This window comes from Ochlerotatus camptorhynchus, unplaced genomic scaffold (genome assembly GCF_037179485.1).
Source record: "Ochlerotatus camptorhynchus isolate MF236.1 unplaced genomic scaffold, CSIRO-AGI_Acam_v1.1 ptg000475l, whole genome shotgun sequence".
Taxonomy (NCBI): Eukaryota; Metazoa; Arthropoda; class Insecta; order Diptera; family Culicidae; genus Ochlerotatus; species Ochlerotatus camptorhynchus.
The window spans coordinates 816,170-842,651 of NW_027040961.1; the positions used below are offsets into that span (position 1 = coordinate 816,170).

At 40.7% G+C, this 26,482-nt stretch overlaps 1 protein-coding gene across 1 annotated transcript in view; it reads left to right on the plus strand.

Moving 5' to 3' along the window:
- Sec71 (ADP ribosylation factor guanine nucleotide exchange factor Sec71) overlaps window positions 1–24,350 on the plus strand; it is a 42,860-nt gene extending 18,510 nt beyond the window's left edge. Inside the window, exons 2-3 of the mRNA XM_065235374.1 lie at window positions 18,776–23,703; window positions 23,772–24,350. Of these exons, the coding sequence (XP_065091446.1) occupies window positions 18,776–23,703; window positions 23,772–23,921 (5,078 nt within the window). The 3' untranslated portion in view covers window positions 23,922–24,350. The remainder of the gene's footprint in view (window positions 1–18,775; window positions 23,704–23,771) is intronic.
- The last annotated feature ends 2,132 nt before the right edge of the window (window positions 24,351–26,482 follow it).

Below are 26,482 nucleotides of genomic sequence, written 5' to 3' on the forward strand. Positions count from 1 at the left end.
TGGAACAGATCAAAGATGAACTGGCAAAATTACTTGGAGTTGTGCCACTCTAAGTAATCAAAATAAAAATGAAATCCCGTCCTGGCGATTCGCGCAACGGGATTTCTAATGATTTTTATTTAGTAAACTTCAAGCCTAGTGAACTAAAAAACCTTAAGGCCTTAGAAAAAGCTAGCCTTATGCTCCATGTCCGAGTGAAGTGGGAACAGTTCAGGAAGACTGGAGGAAATTTCCAAAACCTCACTCAGTGCCGTAAGGGCCAGGGATGGGGTCACGGAACTAAAAATTGCTACATGCCAGCTAAATGCATGAATTGTGGTGGTTCCTCTCACGCAAAGGACGATTGTCCTGTGAAGGAAGATCCTAAGAAATTTAAATATTCAAATTGTGGTGAAAACCACAAATCCAATTTTTGGGAATGTAAGACTCGCAAAGCGATCCTACAATCTCGTTCTAAGCGACAGGTAGGAAACGCTCCACGTTTCAGACCAGGTTCAAATTCCTCTGCTGTTATAAACGGTCAGCGAGAAACAAATTCTACATTCGTACCCGTAGGTACAAATATCACCCCTGCTTCAAATTTTTCATCTATACCTACTCCCCTCGCTGCTAACAATGTTCAGCGAGTTAATGGAGCTACCTATGCTGCTATTGCAACGGGTAGAAATCAAAATACTAACCAACGTAATTCTAACGGAAATTTTGACAATTTTCACTTAGGAAGCATTACTGCCCCTTAAATGGAATTTTTACAGAAATCATTAATTGACATGATTTCTGATATGCTTAAATCTAACTCCATGTTTGATGCTATTCAAACTGGAGTAAAATTTGCAAATAATATTATTATGATTTTAATATTCAGTAATGGATTTTAAACCCTCCCCTTGGCTAGTTTTTTAACCTGGACGTTGGTGGGCGGGCCTAATCTTATGCTTCATAGTGGAGCGTTGGAGACGGTTGGTTTAGGTCCGGCATCGTTGGCTCATGGCGTAACAGAATAGCGTCATGAGCATGCGATGAGTATTACTGAGCTTCCCCTCTCTGATGAACCATTGCATAAGAGAACCAAAGTTCTAGCCTGAAGTGATAGTATCACACTTGTTACTCCTTTATTTGAAAGCCGCGTTTTAGTACGCTTACGTATAGGCACTGACGTTGGGTGCGATACTGGCGGGTTTTGCCGCAAATCACTCTTATTTTGTTTATTTTTTCGCAGATAGATTTATTTGGGTTTGCAAGGGAATTATACTATTGAAATATTTCAGAGAGTGCCCAACAGTGCTCCTTCTACTTGCGTGCCAAGCTTTCGTTGTTGTTTTCATTGAGGTATTACTCAGGGAACAATGTTAAACACCATTTTTATACATGGTATTGCAACTAATCTTATATGTGCTTCATTTTGATTTGGGATAAGTGTTTGAACTATGGCTCGGGATTTCCACTGTGGCGTGCTTCTATTGTGACATAACCATACGTTTTTTTGTTGTGCGACATAGTGGAAACGTGTGAGCGTAGTTGAAGCATATACCCTATGTAATTTAAAAATCAGCTAGGAAACTAACTTCAAAGTGAAGCATTTTAGTCACTTGAAGGTGTCACCTGGGACGAACTAATATATATTAAATATAGGTCAAAGTCAAAAACAACTTGAAACACGTTAAATTTTAGATTACATTCACAAGTGCAGGTACTTAATAAAGCATGGTAGGTAGATTAGAGATTTCAATTATTTATTAAATTAGACTAGAGATATCATAATCATCAAACGAACTTAAATAAGAAAATTTAGACAGCAGTAGCAGTAGCAGTAGCATTAAGTGGATTAACAGAAGAGTTAGGATGCGGAGGGTCCGCTTAGGGAGGCAACTAGCCTTTAAAGCAATTGGCAACTAGCCTTTTCATATATTGTCTGTTTATTTTGATGGTTGCTTTAAAATATCAATTTGGTATATATGTGAAAGGATGAATCAGTGGGAGATGGATTTTCGGTTTCTTTACATTTAGCATCACTATGTGTCATTTCCTCAAAACCACCCAATAACCGGCCTCTTCAATCCCTTCCTTTTCCCATGGCGTTCAAGTGGTCCGCATAGACTATTCAGCCATTACCCGTCCTTTATCCTCGGCTTTGGATTGACTTGCGCTCCCATTGCCCCACCAAACGCTGCAAAATGAAAATGAAAATGAAAATATTCAGTAATGGATTTTAAAGCTTTAAATATTTTAAATTGGAATGCTCGATCCCTTAAAGATAATGAAGACGAGCTATTTAACTTTTGGAGAGTTCATAACGTGCATATTGCCGTTATAACTGAAACGTTCCTTAAACCTGACCATAAGGTTAAGAAGGACGCATTTCATTTATAGAAATGATCGTCTTGATGGACCCTGTGGTGGCGTTGCCATCATTGTTCATAGACGAATCAAACATAACATTCTTTCTTCATTTGAAACCAAAGTTTTTGAAACTTTGGGAGTTTCTGTTGAAACAAAATTTGGACAACTTACGTTTATAGCTGCCTACTTGCCATTCCAATGCGTAGGCCAGCAAAAGAATTTTCTCAAGGGTGACCTTCAGAAACTTACCCGTCATAGGTCTAAATTCTTTATTATTGGTGATGCAAAACACCGCTCATGGAATAATACTCAAAGCAATTCCAGTGGTAATATTCTGTTTGATGATTGTTCTGCAGGTTATTACAATATTCAATATCCAAACAGTCCAACATGCTTTTCTTCTGCAAAAAATCCCTCAACTATTGATTTGGTCTTAACTGATTCATGTCAACTTTGTAGCCAATTGGTTTCCCATGCTGACTTCGGTTCTGATCACCTTCCAGTAACTTTTGAAATATCCCAAGAAATAATTTGTAATCCCAACAGCTCTATTTTCACTTACCATAGAGCTGATTGGGAGTAATATCGAACATTTATGCAATATATTTTCGATCCAAACATTCCTTTGCAAACCAAAGATGAAATTAATTATGCTCTTGAATCTCTGACTACTTCTATAGTTGAAGCAAGAGGTTAAATTCGATTCAGTTATAATAGACGATGATCTTCAGCTCTTGATCCGTCTTAAAAATGTCCGTAGGAGACAATTTCAAAGAACACGCGATCCTGCCATGAAAGTTATCTGGCGGGATTTGCAAATACAAATTAAAAAGCGATTCTCTGCACTGAGGAATAAAAGTTTTGAAAATAATGTTTCTAAATTCGACCCGAGTTCCAAACCCTTTTGGAAACTCACTAAAATTTTGAAAAAAAAACTCAAAAGCCTATTCCAGCGCTTAAAGAAAGTGGTAAAATTTTGATCACAAATTTGGAAAAAGCTCAGAAACTTGCTAAGCAATTCGAGAGTTCCCATAATTTCAGTTTGGGTCTTACTAGTCCTATTGAGAATCAGGTTGCTCGGGATTTTCTGAATATTTTCTCTCGGGAAAATATTTTTGATGATTCCTGGGGGACTGATTTGGACGAAGTAAGGTCTATAACTAAAAATTGTCATAATATAAAAGCTCCAGGTGATGATGGAATTTTCTATATCCTCATCAAAAAACTCCCAGAGAGTACCTTGTCTTTCTTGGTAAAATTATTTAACAGATGTTTCCATTTGGCATACTTTCCTGATAAATGGAAAAATGTAAAAGTTGTTCCAATTTTGAAACCGGATAAAAATCCAGCTGAAGCTTCTAGCTACCGTCCAATAAGTTTGCTTTCTTCAATAAGTAAACTTAAAAAAAATGTTAAATAGAATGATGCTTCACATCAATACGAACTCGATTTTTACAGATGAGCAGTTTGGATTTCGCCATGAGCATTCAACTACTCATCAACTCTTAAGAGTTACCAATTTAATTCGTTCAAACAAATCTGAAGGCCACTCAACTGGAGTTGCTCTTCTAGACATAGAAAAAGCATTCGACAGTGTTTGGCGTGAAGGCTTGATTGCTAAACTGAAAAAGTTTAATTTTCCACTTTATATTATGAAATTAGTTCAAAATTATTTAACTGACAGAACTCTGCAGGTAAATTATCAAAATTCCAAATCTGATCGACTACCTGTTAGAGCAGGAGTTCCTCAGGGTAGCATTCTTGGGCCTATATTGTATAACATTTTCACTTCGGACCTTCCTGATTTGCCTCAGGGTTGCCACGACTCTTTGTTCGCTGATGACACAGGCATTTCCGCTAAAGGAAGAAGTCTTCGTGTTATTTGCAGCAGACTGCAGAAAAGTTTAGATATTTTCTCTTCTTATTTACAAAAATGGAAGATTTCTCCCAACGCTTCCAAAACTCAACTTATAATATTTCCACATAAGCCTAGCGCTTCCTTTTTGGAGTTCAAATTTCATGGTCAAACCAAGTGAAATATCTTGGATTAATACTTAATTAACTTTTAAAGGTCACATTGAGGGCATTCAAGCCAAATGTAACAAATATATAAAATGTTCGTATCCTCTTATAAACAGGAAATCCAAACTTTGCCTGACGAATAAACTTCTAATATTTAAACAATTTTTTAGACCGGCCATGCTTTACGCTGCGCCAATATGGTCTTGTTGTTGCACTACCAGGAAAAAAGCACTTCAAAGGATTCAGAACAAAGTTCTGAAGATGATTTTGAAGTTGCCTCCCTGGTACAGTACTACCGAAGTACATAGAATTTCGAATGTTGAGACTTTAGAACAAATGTCCAACAAAATAATTAATAATTTCAGGCAAAAATCGTTGTAATCCTCAATTGCAACGATTAATTCCCTTTATACTTAGATAAGATTTAGTTTTAGTTTTTAGTTTTAAGATTTCAATTGTTATACTGACATGCAGGTTTAAAAAACCTGTTTAAAATACTGAATTGCCAAGGCAGGAACAATGTAAACACACTTAGATATATATCATAACAATTAAGACTGGTAAGTTACTGTAGTAACTGGAGCACCTAGGTTAAAATGAAATGTTATTTATTTTGAATTTGGAACAAATAAAGTGTACTAAACAGATGGCGGTAGTGTTTTTTGCGAGAGATATATTTATATTCAACTAGCTGAGTGTGCCCGGTCTTGCTCGGGATTCAATATTAGCTTGAGTTTATGCGTCGATTTAAAAAAAAGCATGCTATATTGTACGTAGCCTCCCCTCCCCTATTATCTAAGGGGCTACCCCCTATGATTATCTCCTTATACCCCCACACTCGCCCCCACATGCCTAATTTGGTTCCATTTGCTTGATTAGTTCTCGAGTTATGCAGAAATTTCTGTTTCATTTGTATGGGAGCCCCCCCCCCTTACAGAAGGGGGAGGGGTCTCGAACCATCATAAGAACCTTCCACGGCCCCAAAAACCCCTGTACACAAATTTTCACGCCAATCGGTTCAGTAGTTTCCGAGTCTATAAGGGTCAGACAGACAGACAGACAGACAGACAGAAATTCATTTTTATAGGGTTAACTACCCCATTTCCGGCCTATTAAGTACAACCCACACTTAGTCTTTCTTAATCTAGCGCAGTTAAGCACCAAACGGAATGTTATTATTACTGATGGCTTACACATTTATTTACCATTCCGTACGTACCGTAAGATTTGATAAAGAGAAACCAATCGTTGAGATATTGTCAAAAGTCTAACACTACTTCTTGACGCCAAACTCGGCCTACGGATTCTAAACTCGGCCTAACGCATTGAAACGCCATTTAAACGCCAATGAATTCACTTCGGCCTATCGGATGAAGATAAAAATTTATTCGGTCGGAGCGCTTCTTTTGTTTTTGCGAATAATGAGTGCAAACCTTCATATCACGCGTTCTCATTGACTTCGTTTGGTAGCTTATTAGCTAAAGTATCGTACCAAACGCATAATTGACATGTTAACTCTGAAATCATGGATTTATTTGAAGTTTTCTGCTCGATAGGCCCAAAATGGGCGATTAGGCCGAAGTAGTTCTCTACCCTATATATAGATTCGTTATGTCTGCTTGTCTGTGCAGTAGCGAATGTTCTATAAAATTGCACACTCAAAAAATTTATCACATATCTAATGGATGAAAACCATGTGAATTTCACATAGCTTTCATGTGATCACATAGCTAAAAATCCCACCACAAAATCACATGAATATTATGAGGCAGATGAAATTCATACGAAAAATCATATAAAATTAATGTGATCGCATAAATTTTTTGTGAAATTCGGATGAATTCCATTAATTTTGATTATGTGCGTTTCCAATGGAAGCTACATGAAAACTATCTTCGGTGTACAGACTTAACGTTCCCGCACAATACATCCGGATTGAATACGTTGCGCAATGGTGACATTCAAATATATTGTCTCACAGTCTGATTTTCCGCAACGTATCAAATTCGTCTATAATCATTAGAATGTTATCAACTCTGGAAATGCTTAAAAACAGTAAATTGAGAGCTGACGTGAAGTTTCAGTTGAGATGTAGGTAAAAGCTAAACATGAAGACCCATGTGCATTTCTGTTCTGCAGCACGATGGGAGTCAGAATAGAGATTATGACGGCAAACATACTTTTGAACATAAAAACCAATAAATGATCCATAAAATATTGGAAAACGTTCCATAAAAAACATCCAAATGATCCATAAAACTTCGGAGAAAATCCTTAAAAAAGTGTGAATGATCCATAAAAAATATCAATATGATCCATATTTAATGTAAAATTTAGCAACACAATTGTAAAAATGTACCGCTAAATTTCTAAGGAATTAGCATTGAAATTGTACGAATTACCCATAAACATATTGCAATTGATCCATAATACATTCAGCAGTGAACTTTAAACTAAAGAAAGTGATCCATAGAAAATCATGTTTGCGCACTTAAAAATATAGCCATGTTCGTATTAATGAAAGCAACTTCCTCAGAGCAGTCTCGTTTTGGACAGCTTGAAGCTGAAATAGGTTTTATTTAACTAATATAAAATCAAAATCAATCTTAATGCTTATAATAAAACCTATTTCAGCTTCAAGCTGTCCAAAACGAGACTGCTCTGAGGAAGTTGCTTTCATTAATCCGAACATTCCTTAAGAACAACATCGGATATAACCTCAAAATGTCAGAGAGATCAACACCACCGTTGAATGAAGAACAGAACAGCGATAGAAACTGTACTCTTTGTGAAGGTCATGACCACGTAGATGATATAGTCCAGTGTGATGTCTGCGATTTCTGGACCCATTATAGTTGTGCTGGTAAGACAACAGCTGTAAAGGAGGTTCCGTAGACGTGCTCTAAGTGTACAAATATGCTGAAGGTGGCAAAAGGAACCAAGAAGTCTGTCCCAAAGAAACCACCTAGCAGAAATAATAGAGTGAGGAGTGATGCCGCAACCGAATCTGGAAAAGAAAGTACCAATGAGGTCAGCCTGGAAGAATCCCTAGACCAGTTGCTGCAGGAGAAAAGCGCAATTAAGAAAGTGCTGGAGGAAGAGAAATTCCTCCATGAAAAGCGATAGGAGGCTGAGCGGGAGATTTTCAAACCGAGAGTTATCTTCCGTCACTCTTTCAACAAAGATTTGACTAGATTTAGCATTTAGGGATTCAATTATTATTTTAGTTAAGCACGCAAACGATGCAGAATGAGCTACTTACTAGTTACTTAGGGTAAATCATGTATATAGCGTTTAGGAACAAATTGTAGGTTACCAGATTTTAGGATCAAATTGTAGTATCTAGATTAAGCAAATATAGGGTTATTAAATTCAATATTTGCACGAATTCCACCTCCAACTAACCTACTTCAGTAGCTACATAGAGGTAACTTTAAGACCAGAAGGTCCCGAAGAAATGTGCTCAAATTTTTGGCTAAGCTCTGGTACTATCTTCGGTCCCAAGCTTATCGATGCACCCCTATAAAACACGAGAAAATCCACGAACCCCTCATTTTACCTGTTAAACTTTCATAGCGAATAAAAAAAAACTTTGTGTAGTACTAGAATTTTGACTAGAATGGGGTACGTTAATCGATTTGCTTGGGACCAATAGGCAAGTCAAGTAGTGAGCCAATTTAAAATTGTTAGTTAGTTAGTTTGGAATTGTAGCTTCTTTTCCTCATTTTTCTCGTTCATACTCCGACCTATCTAAGGTTTGGTTCAACGGAACTGTGAGTTCACAGTTCCGTTGAACCAAACCTGACGTCTGTCATTTCTGACAGCGACCGTTACCGTAGCTCTCTGAATCCCCCACAGGGTTGTCACTGGGTTTGGCGGTACAGGGTTATCCCGATATTCCAAACAGCCATGATCCATAAATTAGACGTATATTATTCACGTTTTGGACACTGTATTATTAATTTTGATCCATAAACCATGAAAAATTGCTCCATTACTGCTTAACTACTTAGATTTACTGTCCTGCCGTGTTTTTAGGTAGATGGTCAAGCGTCTAGAATTAGCTTCCAAAAGAAGCTTCTATAATAATCTTCTTAAGAAAAAATGAAAAATAAATATTAATTTTATGGATCATACCAAGGGTAGGTGTTCCAGTTGTTGGTAGACGTGCTTATTTTGGTGTGTTCCAATTATAGTCTATATCTCGGTCTATATACATATGTTTTTTTTAATTTGATCAATAAACCTTGGAAAATTGCTACATTACTGCGTAGCTACTCAGGTTTACTGTTCAGCCCGTGTTTTTTTTTTTGTCAGAAGAGCAGAACGATGGGCGAGCGTCTAGAATAAGCTTCTTAAAAAGTTTCTAAATGAAGCTTCCATAGGAAGCTTCTTAAGAATATTATTATAGAATCTTCTTTTGGAAGCTAATTCTAGGCGCTTGCCCGTCACTTCGCACATCTACCTTAATTACACGGGCAGGACAGTAAATCTAAGTAGATGAGCAGTGGAGCAATTTTTCAAGGTGTATGGATCAAATTAAAAAAAAATAGTGTCCTAAACATGAATAATATACACTGGAGTCGCTTTTTACGCGGTTGTTTTTTACACGGTTTTTTTTTTACGCGGTTTTTTTATACGCGGATTTCAGAATTTACACGGTTTTTTTTTACGCGGTACGTATCACTTGCGTAAAAAGCGAGTGTACGTCTAATTTATGGATCATGCCTATATTTTTAAGTGCGCAAACGTGATTTTCTATGGATCACTTTCTTTAGTTTAAAGTTCACTGCTGAATGTTTTATGGATCAATTGCAATATGTTTATGGGTAATTCGTACAATTCCAATGCTCATTATTTAGAAATTTAGTGGTACATTTTTACAATTGTGTTGCTAAATTTCACATAAAATATTGATAATATTGATATTTTTTATGGATCATCCACACTTTTTTAGGGATTTTCTCCGATGTTTAATGGATCATTTGGATGTTTTTAATTGAACGTTTTTCAATATTTTATGGATCGTTTTATCAATTCTAAAGGTGCAAACTTAGGGCTGCCGATTATGACACCCGGTTGTATTGGTATTTCTTCAAAGGGCTCTAAATATGTATGGATGTATACCACTGTATGTACCTCTGAACACGTGGCATATTAGTGGCTTACACGTGTATGATACGAGATGGAAAAATTCACATAAAAAGGATAGTGAGATATTTGCGGTAATTCTTACTCCCCTATATAAATTGAATGTTTATGCATTTGAACCATGATGCATAGCATGATGGAATTTTGGCTCGAATTCCCCGTGGCCATTTAGAAGATGTCTGGTTATCGCCAACGTGGAAGTATGTATCATCACTGATTGCTTCAAACGTCACTGATCTCTATGGATGTTTGCCTTTTATTACTAAGCAAAATGGTCTGCAGAGAAAATATTGGTGAAAATGAATGTTACTTGTTGATAAATGTCTATTATCTGGTTGCAATTTGCATTCTTATCAGTAGACGGACGTCTGCTTTTCCGTTTTATCAGCATCTCTATTGGTAGAATGATCGAAGCAGCAGGATTAACTTTTATTGCCAGTCTTCACTAGAGGATCGGTCGAATGTAAGATAAGATTACTTTCCCAATCTGATAGCAGTCAAATAGTTACACATGCACACATGTTCTATGCATGGTGGATAGTAAAATTACCTCAATAAATCACATAAACTTACAACTGATTGAAATTACCGAGGGGCACGAATGTGCCAGATTTATTTAAATTTTTATTTTAAAATACCCTTTAGTTTTATGAATTGATTTATATCCACCCAAAATGGTTTTATCCGATATAATCGTTTTTAAATCTTTACAATGAATCATATCGTTTTTTTTTATCGATCACACCTCTATTTATCACATGAAAGATTATTTACCATAACAACTAACAACTCTCTTTTGTCCTTTCATAAGGGACAATCACCGACAAACCGACATGAATGACCATACAAAGTACCATGAAATTTCTGTTCAAGGCACAAAACTGACATCTGCCACCGTGTTCGAGGAAAATGTTTATCCTAGCCACGAACACGCGTACAAAATTTATGAGTTGGTTCGTATCCAATCTATTCCGGAGAAATTATTTTTATCTAGATACAAAATTCCTATGGTTTTGACAGATGGGATCGCTGCACATTTTAATCGGCCGTTACGGATTCTCGATCAAGAGTTAAGTTTAAGTTGCATGTCGGTTTGTCGGTGGGACAATGTCGCAAACGTAAACAATTAATCATTTTGTTCGACCATTTTCCACAGAGATGGCGCTGTTCCGCTGGTAGGAAGTGATAAAAATCCCCATATAGAAATTGAGAGAAGTGCGAATAATTCGCCTCCGGTGCATATTCAGGTCAAAAAAAGTGAACGACAACATAAAGAAATTAGTTAGGGGCTTTGTCGTTCAGTTTTTTCCCGGAAATTAATGCTCAACAAGCTACAATTAAATAAAAATGATTTTTCCCCATACAATTTTACCTGCTTTACTACCAGTCCCCAGAGAGCCAAAAAAATTCAAATTTGAGAGAGAAATTCTCTCTCACGACCTCAATCTCTCAACATGCCATGTATTTTGTTGACACTCGATTTGTGATTTCCCTTTCACAGATTATAAAATAGAGTACCTGACACTACAAAACATGTCTGGTACATCTATATATGCATTTGCTTTAACATTTGAAGTCCCTCCTTTTTTACATATTCTGCGCAAAAGATACTTTATGCCCCGCCCCATACATAAAATTCGGCGGGAAATTATGTGAGGGGTGAGCTATTTTGTGTGCAGAATGTGTAAAAAAGGAGGGACTTCGAACAATAATCTAAATGCATATATAGAGGTACCAGACATGGTTTGCACTGCAGTGTCCTCTGTGAACAATTATAGGAAAACAGATTGTGCCTAGTTTCCGATAGATGTCACCGCGAACAACAGCAGTGACATCTGATGGAACATGAATGCAGAAGCTTGACAAAATGATCAATTATGTCTTCGTGAATTTCTCGAAGATGAAAACACGCTCAAGTAAACTACCACACGATTGTGTAGAGGGATGATGATGATGATGATGATGAACGGAGATGTTGAGGAGGATTTCGTCAGAGTTCGATCAGGAATGTGGGTGCTTCGAAATTCATTATATTTTACAGGAATAAATGTTTTCAATTCGATGCCTAGACATATCAAACGTCCAGCAACGTTGGTACATAATTTAAAAGACACTGCATTTCACACGTTAAATCTGTCGTTTGAACAGTTATCCAGTGATTTTTTTTTTATGAATTGACAAATTATGTATCGTGACGAAGTTATCTATAATGGATTATTTTGTATGGATAGCTGTCATAATGACTTTTTAATAATTATTGTAGCACTGCAAAAACTGGATGGTGGTGGTGGATTTTTAATATTTGATGTAATAGGGTAGGGAACAACTTCGGCCTAATCGCCCATTTTGGGTTTATCGAGCTGAAAACTTCAAATAAATCTATAATATCAAAGTTAACAAGTCAATTTTGCGTTTGGTACGATACTTTAGTTACTAAGCTACAGAACGAAGTCAATGAGAACGCGTGATATGAAGGTTGGCACCCATAAGGGGTCGTCCATTAATTATGTCACACATTTAGGGGGGTTTTGAAAACTGTGACGAGCCATATAAAAAAAAAAATAAGGTCCATACAAAAAATGTGACAAAGGGGGGAGGGGTGTTTGAAAATGAGCCAAATTTGCGTGACATAATTAATGGACCATCCCTTATTCCTAAAAACAAAAGAAGCGCTCCGACCGAATCAATCTTTATCTTCATCCGATAGGCCGAAGTGAATTCATTGGCGTTTCAAAGCGTTAGGCCGAGTTTGGCGTCAAGAAGCAGTGTTAGACTTTTGACAGTATCTCAACGATTGGTTTCTCTTTATCAAATCTTACGGTACGTACGGAAAGGTAAATAAATTTGGAAGCCATCAGTAATAATAACATTCCGTTTGGTGCTAAACTGCGCTAGATTAAGAAAGACTAAGTGCGGGTTGTGCTTAATATGCCGGAAATGGGGTAGTTAACCCTAGTATTAGATTAAAAAAAAGTAGTCTACAAATGTTTGAGCCTCGCGCGCGTAAAGGGTGATACGGTCAAAATTTGGTCAAGGGAAAACGCGTGTAAATCGGTGAAATCGTTTATTTAAAAAATCAAATTAAATTTCTTTTTCAAGTTCAATTAGTATAAAATTCAGGAAAAATATTCAGTTAGGCTTCCGCTTTTCCAAATCCGAATTGCCGGGCCTTACGCTTGACCCCTGCCATCAGATTTTGTACAGCCACCTTGTCCACCTTCTTCGCCGCAGAAAGCCAGTTTGCCTTGAACTGCTGCTCGCCCTTAGCAGTTTTTTTGGTCTTCTTTAGGTTCCGCTTGACAATAGCCAGTATTTCTCAATTGGGCGGAGCTCTGGCGTGTTGGGAGGGTTCTTGTCCTTGGGAACCACCTGCACGTTGTTGGCGGCGTACCACTCCATGGCCTTTTTACCGTAATGGCAAGATGCCAAATCCGGCCAAAACAGTACGGAACAACCGTGTTTCTTCAGGAAAGGCAGCAGACGTTTATTCAAACACTCTTTCACGTAAATTTCTTGGTTGACAGTCCCGGAAGCTATGAAAATGCTGCTTTTCAAGCCACAGGTACAGATGGCTTGCCAAACCAGATATTTCTTTGCGAACTTTGACAGTTTCATGTGCTTGAAAACATCTGCTACCTTTCCCCTTCCTTTTGCCGTATAAAACTCCTGTCCCGGAAGCTGCTTGTAGTCGGCTTTGACGTAGGTTTCGTCGTCCATTACCACGCAGTCAAACTTCGTCAGCATCGTCGTGTACAGCCTCCGGGATCGCGCTTTCCCGAGCAAAGTCGGTTAACAAAATGAAAGCAAATCGATATTAAAGTTTGCAGTTCCTATCATAATGAAAACTCATTTTGATTTCAATTGTCGTGACATAAGTCTGATATCATATTGTGCTTCCATTATGCAGTCAAAACTTTTTAAATGAAAGCAAATTAACTTGAAGTTTTGCTGTTAACGTCTTGTTTAAAATTTAATTTAAGTTTATCTGTCGTTGAACTAACGATTATTGTTTATTTGTTTTGTTTAACACATTTTAGGTCATTCGTGACTTGGCCGGGGTGAGATTTGAGTTCAACTCTTTCAGCGTGAGAAGCATGGATGCTAACCATTTATGACAGGCCCGTATTCAGTCAAACATTATGAATGCAAAATCAGTAATCAAATTGATTTCATTGAAAGCAAGATTAGTTTTCCGTTTGATTCAACAGTGTAAAATGTTGCTCTCATTTTTGCTGTGTTAACCGTTAAGTCAACCAAAATGAGATCAACTGGAGTATTCGAAATTAGTTACATCATAACAGGAAATTTTGATTTCAATTTGATCTCCAGCTTTGCTCGGGTTGGCCGTCGTATTTTGTTTATCATCGCGATTTGGAGTCACTACCTTCTTGTAAGTCGATAGTCCAGCTCGTTTTTTGGCTCGATGCACGGTTATAGACGATACACCCAGCTTATTTGCGGCATCTCGGAGAGAGAGGTTAGGGTTTCGCTTGAAACTACCGGCAACTCTCTTTGTCGTCTCAGCGGCTTCCGGTTTTCGATTTCCCCCCGATCCAGACTTCCTGGCTGTCGACAAACGTTCCCCAAACACTTTAATTACATTTGTAACGGTTGATTTGGCAACTTTTAGCGATTTTGCCAACTTTGCGTGCGAGTAGCTCGGATTTCGAGCAAAATTTTGATGCGCTGCTCTTCTTGCTTGGACGGCATTTTGACAACTGAAGAGTGAATTCCAAAATCAAAATAGGAGCAACATTCTACACACACACAGGGGTGTTCAGGTTTTTTAAATGCAAAATTGAAAGAAATACGTCAAGTTGATATTGACCAAATTTTGACCGTATCACCCTTTATTACGGATACAGAGGACTGAATTTAATATTTCATAAAAAAAATGCAATTTTGAAGCTTATTTGGAAGATACCTTGAGTTAGTAGTAAGTTTTCTGGCAAATGCTAGGGGTTCGTGAGCATTCCTGAAATTGCTGAAAATTATGATAGCATCAGATTGCAGGGTTGCTAGTGTAATAGGATGCTTTGTTGATTGCTCATTAACTCTTGATCGCTTTTAATACTTATGTATATTTTAGGTGGACAAAAAGGCGAACTAAGAGGTGGACGCCTGAGCTTTTCCACATTTAAATCGCTGTGAAGCAACTGTAAACTCTAGAGGGAATTTATATCTGCAACTGAAACCAGTTCGATTTTGTTTGCCAACCTGGTTAAAATGTCATATTTAATTATCTTAAAGATAAATCGTCCAGGTCAAACCTTTGTAGGGGTAAGAGGTGGGACCATCATCATCATCATTTAAATTTCTGCTGCTGATGGGTTGCCAACCGGGAGTGGTTAGGGGGATTTGCGAGGTGTTATCGCTGATATTCAACCAGTAAAATTGGAGTCTGTGGGTTAGATATTGAGACGGTGATCATGGACCAGAGACAGAGGGGGGAGGAGACGAGTATTTTAGCCGGATTCCATTTGGAGTGGAAAAGAGAGTTCAGTCACAAGTCAGCGACAATCAGCCGCCCGGGTTTGAATTCTAGTTCTGTCCTTGAAGACGTTGGAATTCAATACTAGGGTACTGATATGCGCATCTGCTGGATCTTTTTCCGAACATGTTTTCAGTAGCTGATCGGCTGCCATCTGGACGGTGTAGTATACGAATATGCCTGGCTTCGGCCGGACATATACAAATTGTCATTACCTGTCGGAGCAGGTTGTTGTAAACAACTAGAACGGAGAGATTTTCAATGCGTATTGTGGTGTAAATGATTTCCGATTGCCAAATTTTGAATCCATCGATGAAGCCAGCGAATTATTCGGTTCTCATGATTCCTTGTGTTGATCACCTCAGATGGGAGTGTAGGTGTTGGAGAGGAAATTTGAATTAGTGCAGTATCTGCATCGTCCGGGCTTCGGCCGAACATATACAATTGTTCTAACTGACCTGATCGAAAATAGTTCTCATCAAATAGTAGTTGTTGACTGCCGATAAAGTGATAAGAGATGTTCATCCGACTATTTCTTGTCCAGTGCAGCAGCAAGTGATTTCAATTGGAATTGATTAGTCTGTTGATCCTAACAACGGATGAGTTCCATTGACCCATTTCCAGACCGAATTGTTGAAGTTGGGAGACACACTAGAGTTGACGATAAAATTACGTGGATTTTCCAACGTCGTGCCTCAGTCTCCGTCCATGGAAACTGACTGGAATCCTTCGAATACCCCTGGTATCCGAATTGGTCGAGTTGAAAATCCTTTACATTCAAATCCCTTCCTGGATTGTTAAATACCCCTAGCATCCGACTCCTTGACACTCCCTGTGCCGGTTGTGTGTGAACATATCTGTAGCATTTGTAGTAGTCACTCCAGCTTACAGAAAGCCAGTAATGATCGTAATCTGCAACCTTGCGTAGGCAAGCGAACGTCTGCTTCGTGCGTTTGTTTACATGGAGCACAAAACATGGAACCGTCTCATGGTAACTCCAATACACATCTCGAGTACTGGATTCTGAGCCTGTGGCATTGGTAATATGGCTTTTGGCTTCATTTTCCTCAAAGATTGGTGTGCTAGTTGTGCTCACCCACCGTAGTACATCCGTAGTGTGAGTTTGTTGCAGTTACCGTGTGGAGAATGCTGGTTATTCTCTCTTACTTGGAGGCTACGTAAAGTGTGTTGAGATGTATATTTGCTGGGATTGATTTCCATTATCGTAAATCGCCCCCTTGACGATACTCATTTCCGTGGAAGACGCCGAGCTACTACAAAATCCCTGATTAAGTGTAGTCGTGGATAACGTCATCGTTCGTTTACCGAATAGTATTCCAACCATTTGGTATTTGGTGAGCACTGACCCTGCCAGTACTTGGAGTTGCTCCGTAGTATTCCAACCTATGATCCAGATTGAAGGTGGAAATAGTTCCAATCCAACCGTTTGATTCCGCCCGTGGAATCATTCCATACCCTTTGGAAGATTTATTGTTGTCCACAGCAAATTGGTTACCCTTGGAAAGTGATTAATGAGCCCGTGGCAATGTGATCGATGGTTGGGAGTTGATTGTTGTCATCACCCATGACGACAACATTTATTGGACCATCCGAACCTTGGTGTGTTTAATATAACTGCCGTTACCCGTTTTAGCTTCCAGAAAACCTGCCTCCGAGATGCTAGGATATTTTTGTACCCGTTCTACCTCCAATTTCAAAAGGCAAATCCGAGTCATATATAAGTGAAGGGATAGATAAGTGGTCGTGGTTGTTTACTCCTTTCTCCGTAGTAGTGGCTCAATCTCTCCAAATCGGTGTTTCAACACAAATACAGTCATTAATCAACATCGCACAGCTTGGAAGTCACAAACCCAATTGTGGTGACCATAGTATCGTTATTGTTGAATAATAGAGTGTACTGGCGTGCATGCATTAGTGATACCGATATCGCTGATCAAATATGGCCCCAAACGTGCATGGTGTAGGAAATAGCTCGTCTCAGGATTGAAATAGGCAGGTAATTGTTGGCAGGTGAGGGCGGTTGTTATTGTTGTTGGTCCGGTGTAAAAGCCTAAAATAATTCAGCTCGATCTGAGATTTTCTTCTTCGCGATCAAGAAAGTGACAGAAACATAAACACACTAAAACTTATTAGAGTAAACAGAAAAAATAATTTCAAGATTATCGATGAATAGTGGATGAAATCGGAAGATATCGACAAGGACGTCTTATTATTTAATATGAATCGAATTTATCAACAAAAAAAAAATCTGAAGTATTGAGTAAATTTTATTTAAAGCTGTTAAATGAAACGTATAATGGATTATCCCGTAACGTATAATGGATGGTCCCCTTCGGAAATTACATTGAATGCCAATCTTTTGGTTCCCATAAAACATATTTGTAGATTTAAGTTAGATAGCAGTTTATTTGCATTTCTAATTTGGCATTGCATTACACCTAAACTGAACGAAAACCTCCCTCAAATACTGAATGAGTTTTGATCTGAGAGAGCCCTGCTTTTGGTCGTTCTTACACTACCCCATCTGTATCATCTTATGTCATCCTGATTTTGGAATATATAAAAGCACGTAACTTTGAAATGTCAGCTGTTAGAAATCCAAAGGAAAATTAAGCATTTCCAGCTCAAAATGGCAAAAACAAAACCATTTTTGTCCCGACCCTTTCAGATTTGAATGAAGCTCTGCACATATTGGTGTCAACATTTCAAAAGGGCGAAATTGCTTTAATTGCCGAATAAAACCTCACACATACAAAGAAACAATTAAGTCGTAACACTCCATTAGTATAATTTGGAATCTGAGAGGCTTATGCCAACCTTTAGTCGAATTGGTATGAAATCAGTCTTATACACTTAGTTTTTTCTACCGAGTTCGGCTGTGCAAATCTCGGCAAAACAAGTTTTATTTCGGTTCTTCCCGACATACCATGTCCGAGGCTATCAGCTTGGATGTAAACGCAAAAGAAGATGGTTACACTGGTCGCACCCGGACATTTTGCCCCTTCTTCTTTTTCTTTCACATTACAGAGGACGGAATAAGATCAAATGCACACTAATATGAACATGACATTTTAGTGCGAAAATTTATTTACTAGAGAAATTTCTAAAGAGGATAGATTGATAGTTCCGTCAGAGTATGGCAGTGCGAAAATTAAATAGAAGTTCAAATTGAGCGAAGGGCCATAAATGCGACAATACTAGTCAAACGCGCACTCCTTTATCTAGCTCACTTGATGGATGAAGGGTTTTGAGGTATTTCCTCAAATCCACAGGCAAAGAGTGCGCGTTTGACCTGCTCATATACTGTCTGCGGCTGTGAAATAGTTCTAGCGACGTTTTATCACTGCCTAATGGCCCTTCGCTCAATTTCAACTTCTTTTCAATTTTCACACTGCCGTACTCTAGTGGAACTATCAATCTATCCCCTTAAGAACTTTCTATTGCTAATAAATTATCGTACTGAAGCTTCATGTCGATATTAGTATACCGATTTTTTTTTTAATAGTTACTTTAACACTCTTGGGTCATTCGTGACTTGTCCGGGGGTGAGATTTGAACTCGTGACTTTGGCGTGAGAGGATGTTAACCACTACGCCGGGGTCGCCCCCCGTATACCGATTCTTCCCAACTTTGAAAATCGTAAACTTCACATATGAAGTAGCAAAACCACTTTGATTGAATCAAATTCACATTAAACCAAAGACACACCACATATAACTAATTTCTCCTTCTTCTTTTCCCATATTTCAGAGGACATCAAGGAAGAGCTCAAGGAAGCCGGCCAAAGTGAGCCGAATGGAGAGGTTCCGGTTCCGTCAGCGGCTCTGCCGCTGCCCAAGAACGATTCGGCCAACATCATCAATGCCGAAAAGTACTTCCTACCGTTCGAGTTGGCCTGCCAGAGCAAAACTCCTCGGATCGTCGTTACGGCCCTGGACTGTCTGCAGAAGCTGATCGCCTACGGACACCTGACCGGAAACATTCCGGACTCATCCAATCCGGGCAAGTTTCTGATCGACCGGATTGTCACGACCATCTGCAATTGCTTCATGGGACCCCAGACGGACGAGGGCGTTCAGCTGCAGATCATCAAGGCCCTGCTGACGGTGGTCACTTCGCAGTACGTTGAGGTGCACGAAGGGACGGTTCTGCAGGGAGTGCGCACCTGTTACGACATCTACCTGTCCAGTAAGAATCTGATCAATCAGACTACGGCGCGAGCTACGCTGACGCAGATGTTGAATGTGATTTTTACTCGAATGGAAAATCAGGCTTACGAGATGGGTTCGAGTGCGGTGGCGGCAGCTGTCGGGTCGCCGAATGCCGGACACGAGGAAGCTCAGGGGGCGGCAGAGGAGAAACATCCCGATTACGACATGGTACGCGGAATAGTGGATGAAATTGTGGATAACGTCATGGCAGCTGCGGCGGCAGCTGTTGAAGAGAACTCGAAGAATGCCTCCACGGCTTCCGAGGGAGGGGATGCCGAGACGGGAAGCATCGGTGGCGTGTCCAACAACGGAACGGATAACACTTCGATCGCACGAGTCCCTTCGCAGGAAAGCATGGAAGTAACCAGCGAGAACGATAGTATCGTTACGGCAAAGTTCACTCACATTCTTCAGAAGGATGCATTTTTGGTATTTAGAGCTTTGTGTAAACTTTCGATGAAACCGCTTCCGGAGGGACACCCGGATCCGAAATCCCACGAACTAAGATCAAAGATTCTGTCGCTGCATCTGCTGCTATCGATTCTGCAGAATGCGGGACCGGTCTTCCGTTCGAACGAGATGTTCATCATGGCCATCAAGCAGTACTTGTGCGTAGCGCTGTCCAAGAACGGCGGAAGTTCCGTTCCGGAGGTCTTCGAGCTATCACTGTCGATCTTTGTTGCTTTACTTTCCAACTTTAAGATTCACTTGAAGAAACAGATAGAGGTTTTCTTTAAGGAAATATTCCTCAACATTTTGGAAGCTACCAGCTCCTCGTTCGAGCATAAATGGATGGTAATACAGGCATTGACACGGATCTGTGCCGATGCTCAAAGCGTCGTGGATATCTACGTGAATTATGATTGCGATTTCTCGGCTGCAAATCTGTTCGAGCGATTGGTTAACGATCTTTCCAAGATTGCTCAAGGAAGGCAAGCGTTGGAGCTGGGAACTTCGGTGAATCAGGAGAAATCAATGCGCATTCGAGGGCTGGAGTGTTTGGTGTCAATTCTGAAGTGTATGGTCGAGTGGAGTAAGGATCTGTATGTGAATCCCAATTCGCAAACGACCTTGGGAGATCCGCCACCGCCAACCGTGGCCAGTGCGAAGAGCCCAGACGAAACTCAAGAACCGATGAAGTCTCACGGGGGATCGACTGTGAGCATCAACTCGGTTGGAAGTACGAATACGTCCGGTGGTAACCGGGAAGTTCTTGATCTGCCGTATGAGCTGGAAGAGCGAAAACAGCGGAAGGAAGTGATGGAGATGGGAATCGATATGTTCAATAGGAAACCGAAAAAGGGTATCCAGTTTCTGCAGGAGAGAGGGCTGCTCGGGACCAGTAATGAGGATGTGGCAAAGTGGTTACACGAAGACGAACGACTGGACAAGACGCATGTTGGGGACTATCTGGGTGAGAATGACGATCAAAGCAAAGCTGTGATGTGCGCCTATATTGATGCTATGAACTTTGCCGAATTGGACATAGTGGCCGCTTTGAGGTACTTTTTGGAAGGTTTTCGACTTCCGGGTGAAGCGCAAAAAATCGATCGATTGATGGAGAAGTTTGCCAGCAGATATTGCGATTGCAACCCGAATAATACGCTGTTTGCTTCGGCTGATACGGTTTACGTGTTGGCGTTCTCGGTCATCATGTTGACTACGGATCTGCATTCTCCGCAGGTGAAACACAAGATGACGAAGGAGCAGTACATCAAGATGAACCGGGGGATCAGTGATAACAAGGACCTACCGGAGGAGTATCTCTCGCAGATCTACGACGAAATAGCTGGTCACGAGATTAAGATGAAGAATACAGTGGCGAGCAAACCGGGCAAGCAGATCATTGTGAACGAGAAGAAGCGGAAGCTTTTGTGGAATGTTGAAATGGAAGCACTCTCGACGACGGCAAAGAATCTGATGGAGTCCGTGTCGCATGTGAAAGCTTCATTCACGTCGGCAAAACATCTGGAACACGTCAGACCAATGTTCAAAATGGCCTGGACCTCGTTCCTGGCGGCGTTTTCCGTTGGACTGCAGGATTGTGATGATCCGGAAATTGCTAGTCTCTGTCTGGATGGAATTCGGTGTGCTGTCCGGATTGCTTGCATTTTCCAGATGACGCTCGAAAGAGACGCCTACGTGCAAGCTTTGGCTCGGTTCACTCTATTGACGGCCAATTCACCCATCAATGAGATGAAGGCCAAGAATATTGATACGATTAAGACGCTCATCATGGTAGCTCATACGGATGGAAACTATCTCGGATCTAGCTGGTTAGACATCGTAAAATGTATTTCCCACCTAGAGTTGGCTCAGTTGATAGGCACGGGTGTTCGACCGGAGTTCCTGTCGGGTCCCGCATCGCATCGCGACGCTTTGGATCCATCGGCTAAGGAGCACATTGGTGAAACAAGTTCTCAAAGTATTGTGGTTGCCGTGGATCGAATTTTCACTGGATCGATCCGGCTCGATGGTGATGCCATCGTGGACTTTGTCAAAGCACTGTGCCAAGTTTCGTTGGACGAGTTGACTCGGCCACAGCCTCGGATGTTCTCGCTGCAGAAGATTGTCGAAATTTCCTACTACAACATGGGACGTATCCGTCTGCAGTGGTCCCGAATTTGGCAGATTCTTGGCGAACATTTCAATGCCGTCGGGTGCAATAGCAACGAGGAGATTGCATTTTTCGCACTGGATTCCCTCAGGCAGCTATCGATGAAGTTTATCGAGAAAGGAGAATTCACCAATTTCCGCTTCCAGAAGGACTTTTTGCGACCGTTCGAGCATATTATGAAGAAGAACAATTCACCCGCGATACGGGACATGGTCGTACGGTGCGTGGCTCAGATGGTCAACTCCCAGGCTCATAATATAAAATCCGGTTGGAAGAATATCTTCTCCGTGTTTCATCTGGCAGCCGGTGATCATGACGGCTCGATCGTGGAGTTGGCGTTCCTGACGACGGGGAAAATTATTACAGATTTGTACCAATCGCAGTTCTCGATCATGATCGATTCATTCCAGGATGCAGTAAAGTGTTTGTCCGAGTTTGCCTGTAATGCTAAGTTCCCGGACACCAGCATGGAAGCAATAAGACTAGTCCGGACGTGTGCCCTATGCGTGAATGATGCTCCGAATCTGTTTGCAGAGCATGCCGGTATGGAGAATGACGTGTCCGTTCCCGAGGAAGATCGAGTTTGGGTCCGTGGATGGTTCCCGATGCTGTTCTCGCTGTCCTGCGTGGTGAATCGATGCAAACTTGACGTTCGGACCCGCGGTTTGACAGTTCTTTTCGAGATAGTCAAAACGCACGGTGATGCCTACAAGCCCAACTGGTGGCGTGATTTGTTTAACATTCTATTCCGGATTTTCGATAACATGAAACTCCCCGAGCACCACTCGGAAAAGGCCGAATGGATGACGACGACCTGCAATCATGCTCTGTACGCAATTGTAGACGTGTTTACCCAGTATTTCGACATTCTTGGACCGATGCTGTTGAAGGATCTGTACTGTCAGCTCCACTGGTGTGTTCAGCAGAACAACGAACAGCTCGCCCGTTCCGGAACCAATTGCTTAGAGAATCTTGTCATATCGAATGGCCTCAAGTTCAATGAGGATACATGGGACAAAACTTGCCAATGCATGCTGGACATTTTCAACAGTACCCTACCGAATGAACTGCTTACTTGGAAACCGGATCCGCATCCTCAGCTCATCAATCACATTGCACATTATCCGCAAAATGGCGACCTCCCACGGCACGGCATTCTCAAGCGAAGTCCTTCACAGCACTCTGTTCATAATCCCATGGAAGACCCGTCCATGAAATCAACCGAACTCAACCATACCGCTACCCTATTTTCCAACCTCCTGATCAAGTGTGTCGTCCAGCTGGAACTGATCCAAACCATCGATAACATCATCTTCTTCCCGGCGACCTCCCGCAAGGAAGATGCCGAAACACTTGCCCAAGCGGCCGCCGAACTGTCTCATTCGACTGGTAGCGGTAGCGTAAGTTTCGCCACCGGATCCGTCCTAAATCATTCGTTTTCGACCGAGGAGTGCCAACGAGAGGAACAGGGCATGTACAGTTACCTGAACACGCCTCACCTTCTCCAGCTGATCGATTGTCTCCTGCAGAGCCATCGGTTTGCGAAGAAGTTCAACTCGAACCACGAACAGCGCAACGTGCTCTGGAAGGCTGGCTTCAAAGGTTCGTTGAAGCCGAATTTGCTGAAGCAGGAAACGCAATCCTTGGCGTGTGTGCTGCGAATTCTGTTCAAGATGTACAGTGACGAAAGTCGACGGCGGGATTGGCAGGACATCGAACAGAGGTTGATTGTCGTGTGCACGGAAGCGTTGGACTATTTCCTATCGCTACAAAGCGAACCGCATCGGGACGCGTGGACGTCGCTGTTGCTGCTGGTGATGACCCGATTGCTCAAGATGCCGGACTCGAGGGTGAGTTGTTGGGAAAAGTTGTAGAACCTTTTCGCTATAATCCGTTGACTATTTTCTTCCATTTGCAGTTCGCAGCGCACATTTCCAGCTACTACGTCTTGATGTGCGACCTGATGTGCTTCGACCTGAAGCCGGAACTGCGCACCGTCCTGCGGCGGGTGTTCCTGCGCATTAGCCCGGTGTTTGGAATCTCCACTTCCGCTCACAGCGCCACCTAGTATCAACGGAAGAGTGGTGCCTCGTTGCCGGGGATTGTTCCGGCAGCACATCACCTTCATCACCACCAACACCAGGGAAATCGCGAGCAACTGCGCAAAGGTACGGGTGGCCCCGTCGTTCATCAGCAGCAGCACCAACTTTCGTACGCACGGCGTAGATCGTTGGCAGGTCAGTTGATCAACAATCATAGCAATACTGTTAGCACTGATAGTGGTTGCAGTGACGGAAGTCGACACCTTTGTTCGGGGGTTGTTGTTAAGCAGGCCAGAGGCAGTAATTGGAACAGAAAACCAAGGTTGTAGTCATTTTACTGGGATTTTTAGCTTATTTCTACCCATACGTTGTGTATGTTACTGTAAACGAGAGATACTTTTTACGGTATTTTTATTTTGTACTAAACTATTATTCATATACCTATCTATACAAAACTGATCCCATGTCTGTGGTACTGATGTAGAATAAACAATGAGATATCCTATATAGATTCCGGACGCGAACCGTTGTTCCTCTTTTTGCCCGCACTGCTAGTTGAAAAATCGAGCATTCAATTAAATCTATTAACATAATTCTTGAACAAAACCTGTCAGATTGTAATTGTAGAACAACGTGATGCATTAGATTTTGTTTTGGGAATCAAGTCAAAACATCAAACAAATAAATGTAATTCGGATGTAAATATTTTTGAGCCACATGATAGGAAAAAACATAAGACACAAAACCGCTAAAACAAAACTTAGCTGCATCGTTTTGGTTTTTGGTCGAACTTTTGGAAGAATTTTTGAGTGAATGCGAACGCCGTTAAGGGGAAGCTACTAGCAAGCAACTGCGCAGAACAGCAACTTATGTCGTCTTTTTTGTGCTTACCTACTTATTTTCTAGCAGAAGAGAATTGATTTCAAGCCAATTGTTTCGAAATAGGAAACTACCGACTACTAGAAGAAGAACAGTTTTAGAATTCATCGATCTGCAAACATCAGCGAACAGTTAGTGTTTAAACCTCCTTAAAATGCAAAAGCAAAGAAAATCAAAATACTGGTTTTACCATTTTTTTTCTCACTCAACTTTCCTAACCGTAGGTTAGATATAGAAGTAGAATTGCACCGAAGAACAATCGGTGCCACATGATAAAACACTTTGAAACTACTAAAAAAACACTAAGCTCTAGTTTAAAGCGACACCTAACTAATAAAAATAGACGGACGCGGGCGGGGCTGAATAGAAGAAAACAGAAAAAAATCAGTTTAATTGGTTACGAAACAATATTTATAGTCAGGATGTGTTACTGATAGAGGAAGGAACTATTACGAAGTAAACAAACAAAATTACAAAGCGAACGTACGTATGAGAAACTGCACTGCTTAGAGGTTTAACTATACTGTATTATTTTGTTTGTTTTTGTGCAACGCAAAAAATACACAATGAGTATGAACAAAAAAAAAACAATACTAGGGGGCAGATGGATGCGCGATTTTTTGTTTTTTTCTGTTGTAAAACACAATGATGATGAGGATGAATATACAGTATATTATACATTTACATGCATATTAGGTATCGTAAATACAATGCTAGTAAAAAAATACGGTTAATTTGTTCTTGATCCGAACTATTCCATTGCAGTGGCTTCAACATCTTAGGTAGCAGCAGGACGTATGTATGTGTCAACAATTTAGTGATGAGTTTTGAAGTTAAGAATGCGTTTTACTTCCATTTCGCTAGTTGGAACACGAGATTGGCCACTTAGTGAAAGAACTGGATCTGGATTTTTGCGATGTTAAGTTCAAGTCAAAGCAAGGCTTGACGTACGCATACCTGAAAAACTTAGAACATCTCATTGTCTAATTTCCCATTATAATGATGATTGTTGTGATGGGCGTTGGCCAGATTTGGATTTTTCAGATATAATCCTAAATAGGACCTAAATTATTTAATACTCTAGTAACCTCAAGTCCGTGCTCTGTCACAATGTTTCATTGTGATTAATCAACACTGAAAAGCGTAAAACATCAAATTTGGGGTGAGTTTGAAAGAAAGGGAGCTTGGAGTGTAGAGCGCACTGCCCACTGGACGATTCTGAAGCCTAGCCAAGTGAAATAGACACACGTGTCAACCTTCGGTCGCGTGAGTCCAAAGCGCTTGAGTTCACCATCCAGCTTCTGGTTCCATACTCTACTGGCTTGTTTCAGTCCGTACAGCGCTTTCTTTAGCTTGCAAACCTTCTTCGGGCTTCCGTTGGTGATAAATTTTTCCGGATGCTCCATCCTCTTTCCAGTTCACCTTGCAGAAATGCTGAGACTGCATCCATCTGATGTATCTTGAGATCCATTCTGGTAGCTAACGACATCAAGTACCGGATGGTAGCATACCGGACCACGGGTGAGTAAAGGCCGGCGCACAATAGATACGTTTTCGGGTTTTTTGACAGCTAGCCCATGCATTATCTGTCAAAAAACCCGAAAACGTATCTATTGTGCGCCGGCCTTAAGTCTCCTCGTAATCGATGCCCTTGATTACCAAGCGGGCTTTGTAGCGCTCTGTGGATCCGTCGGGGTTCGTCTTAATC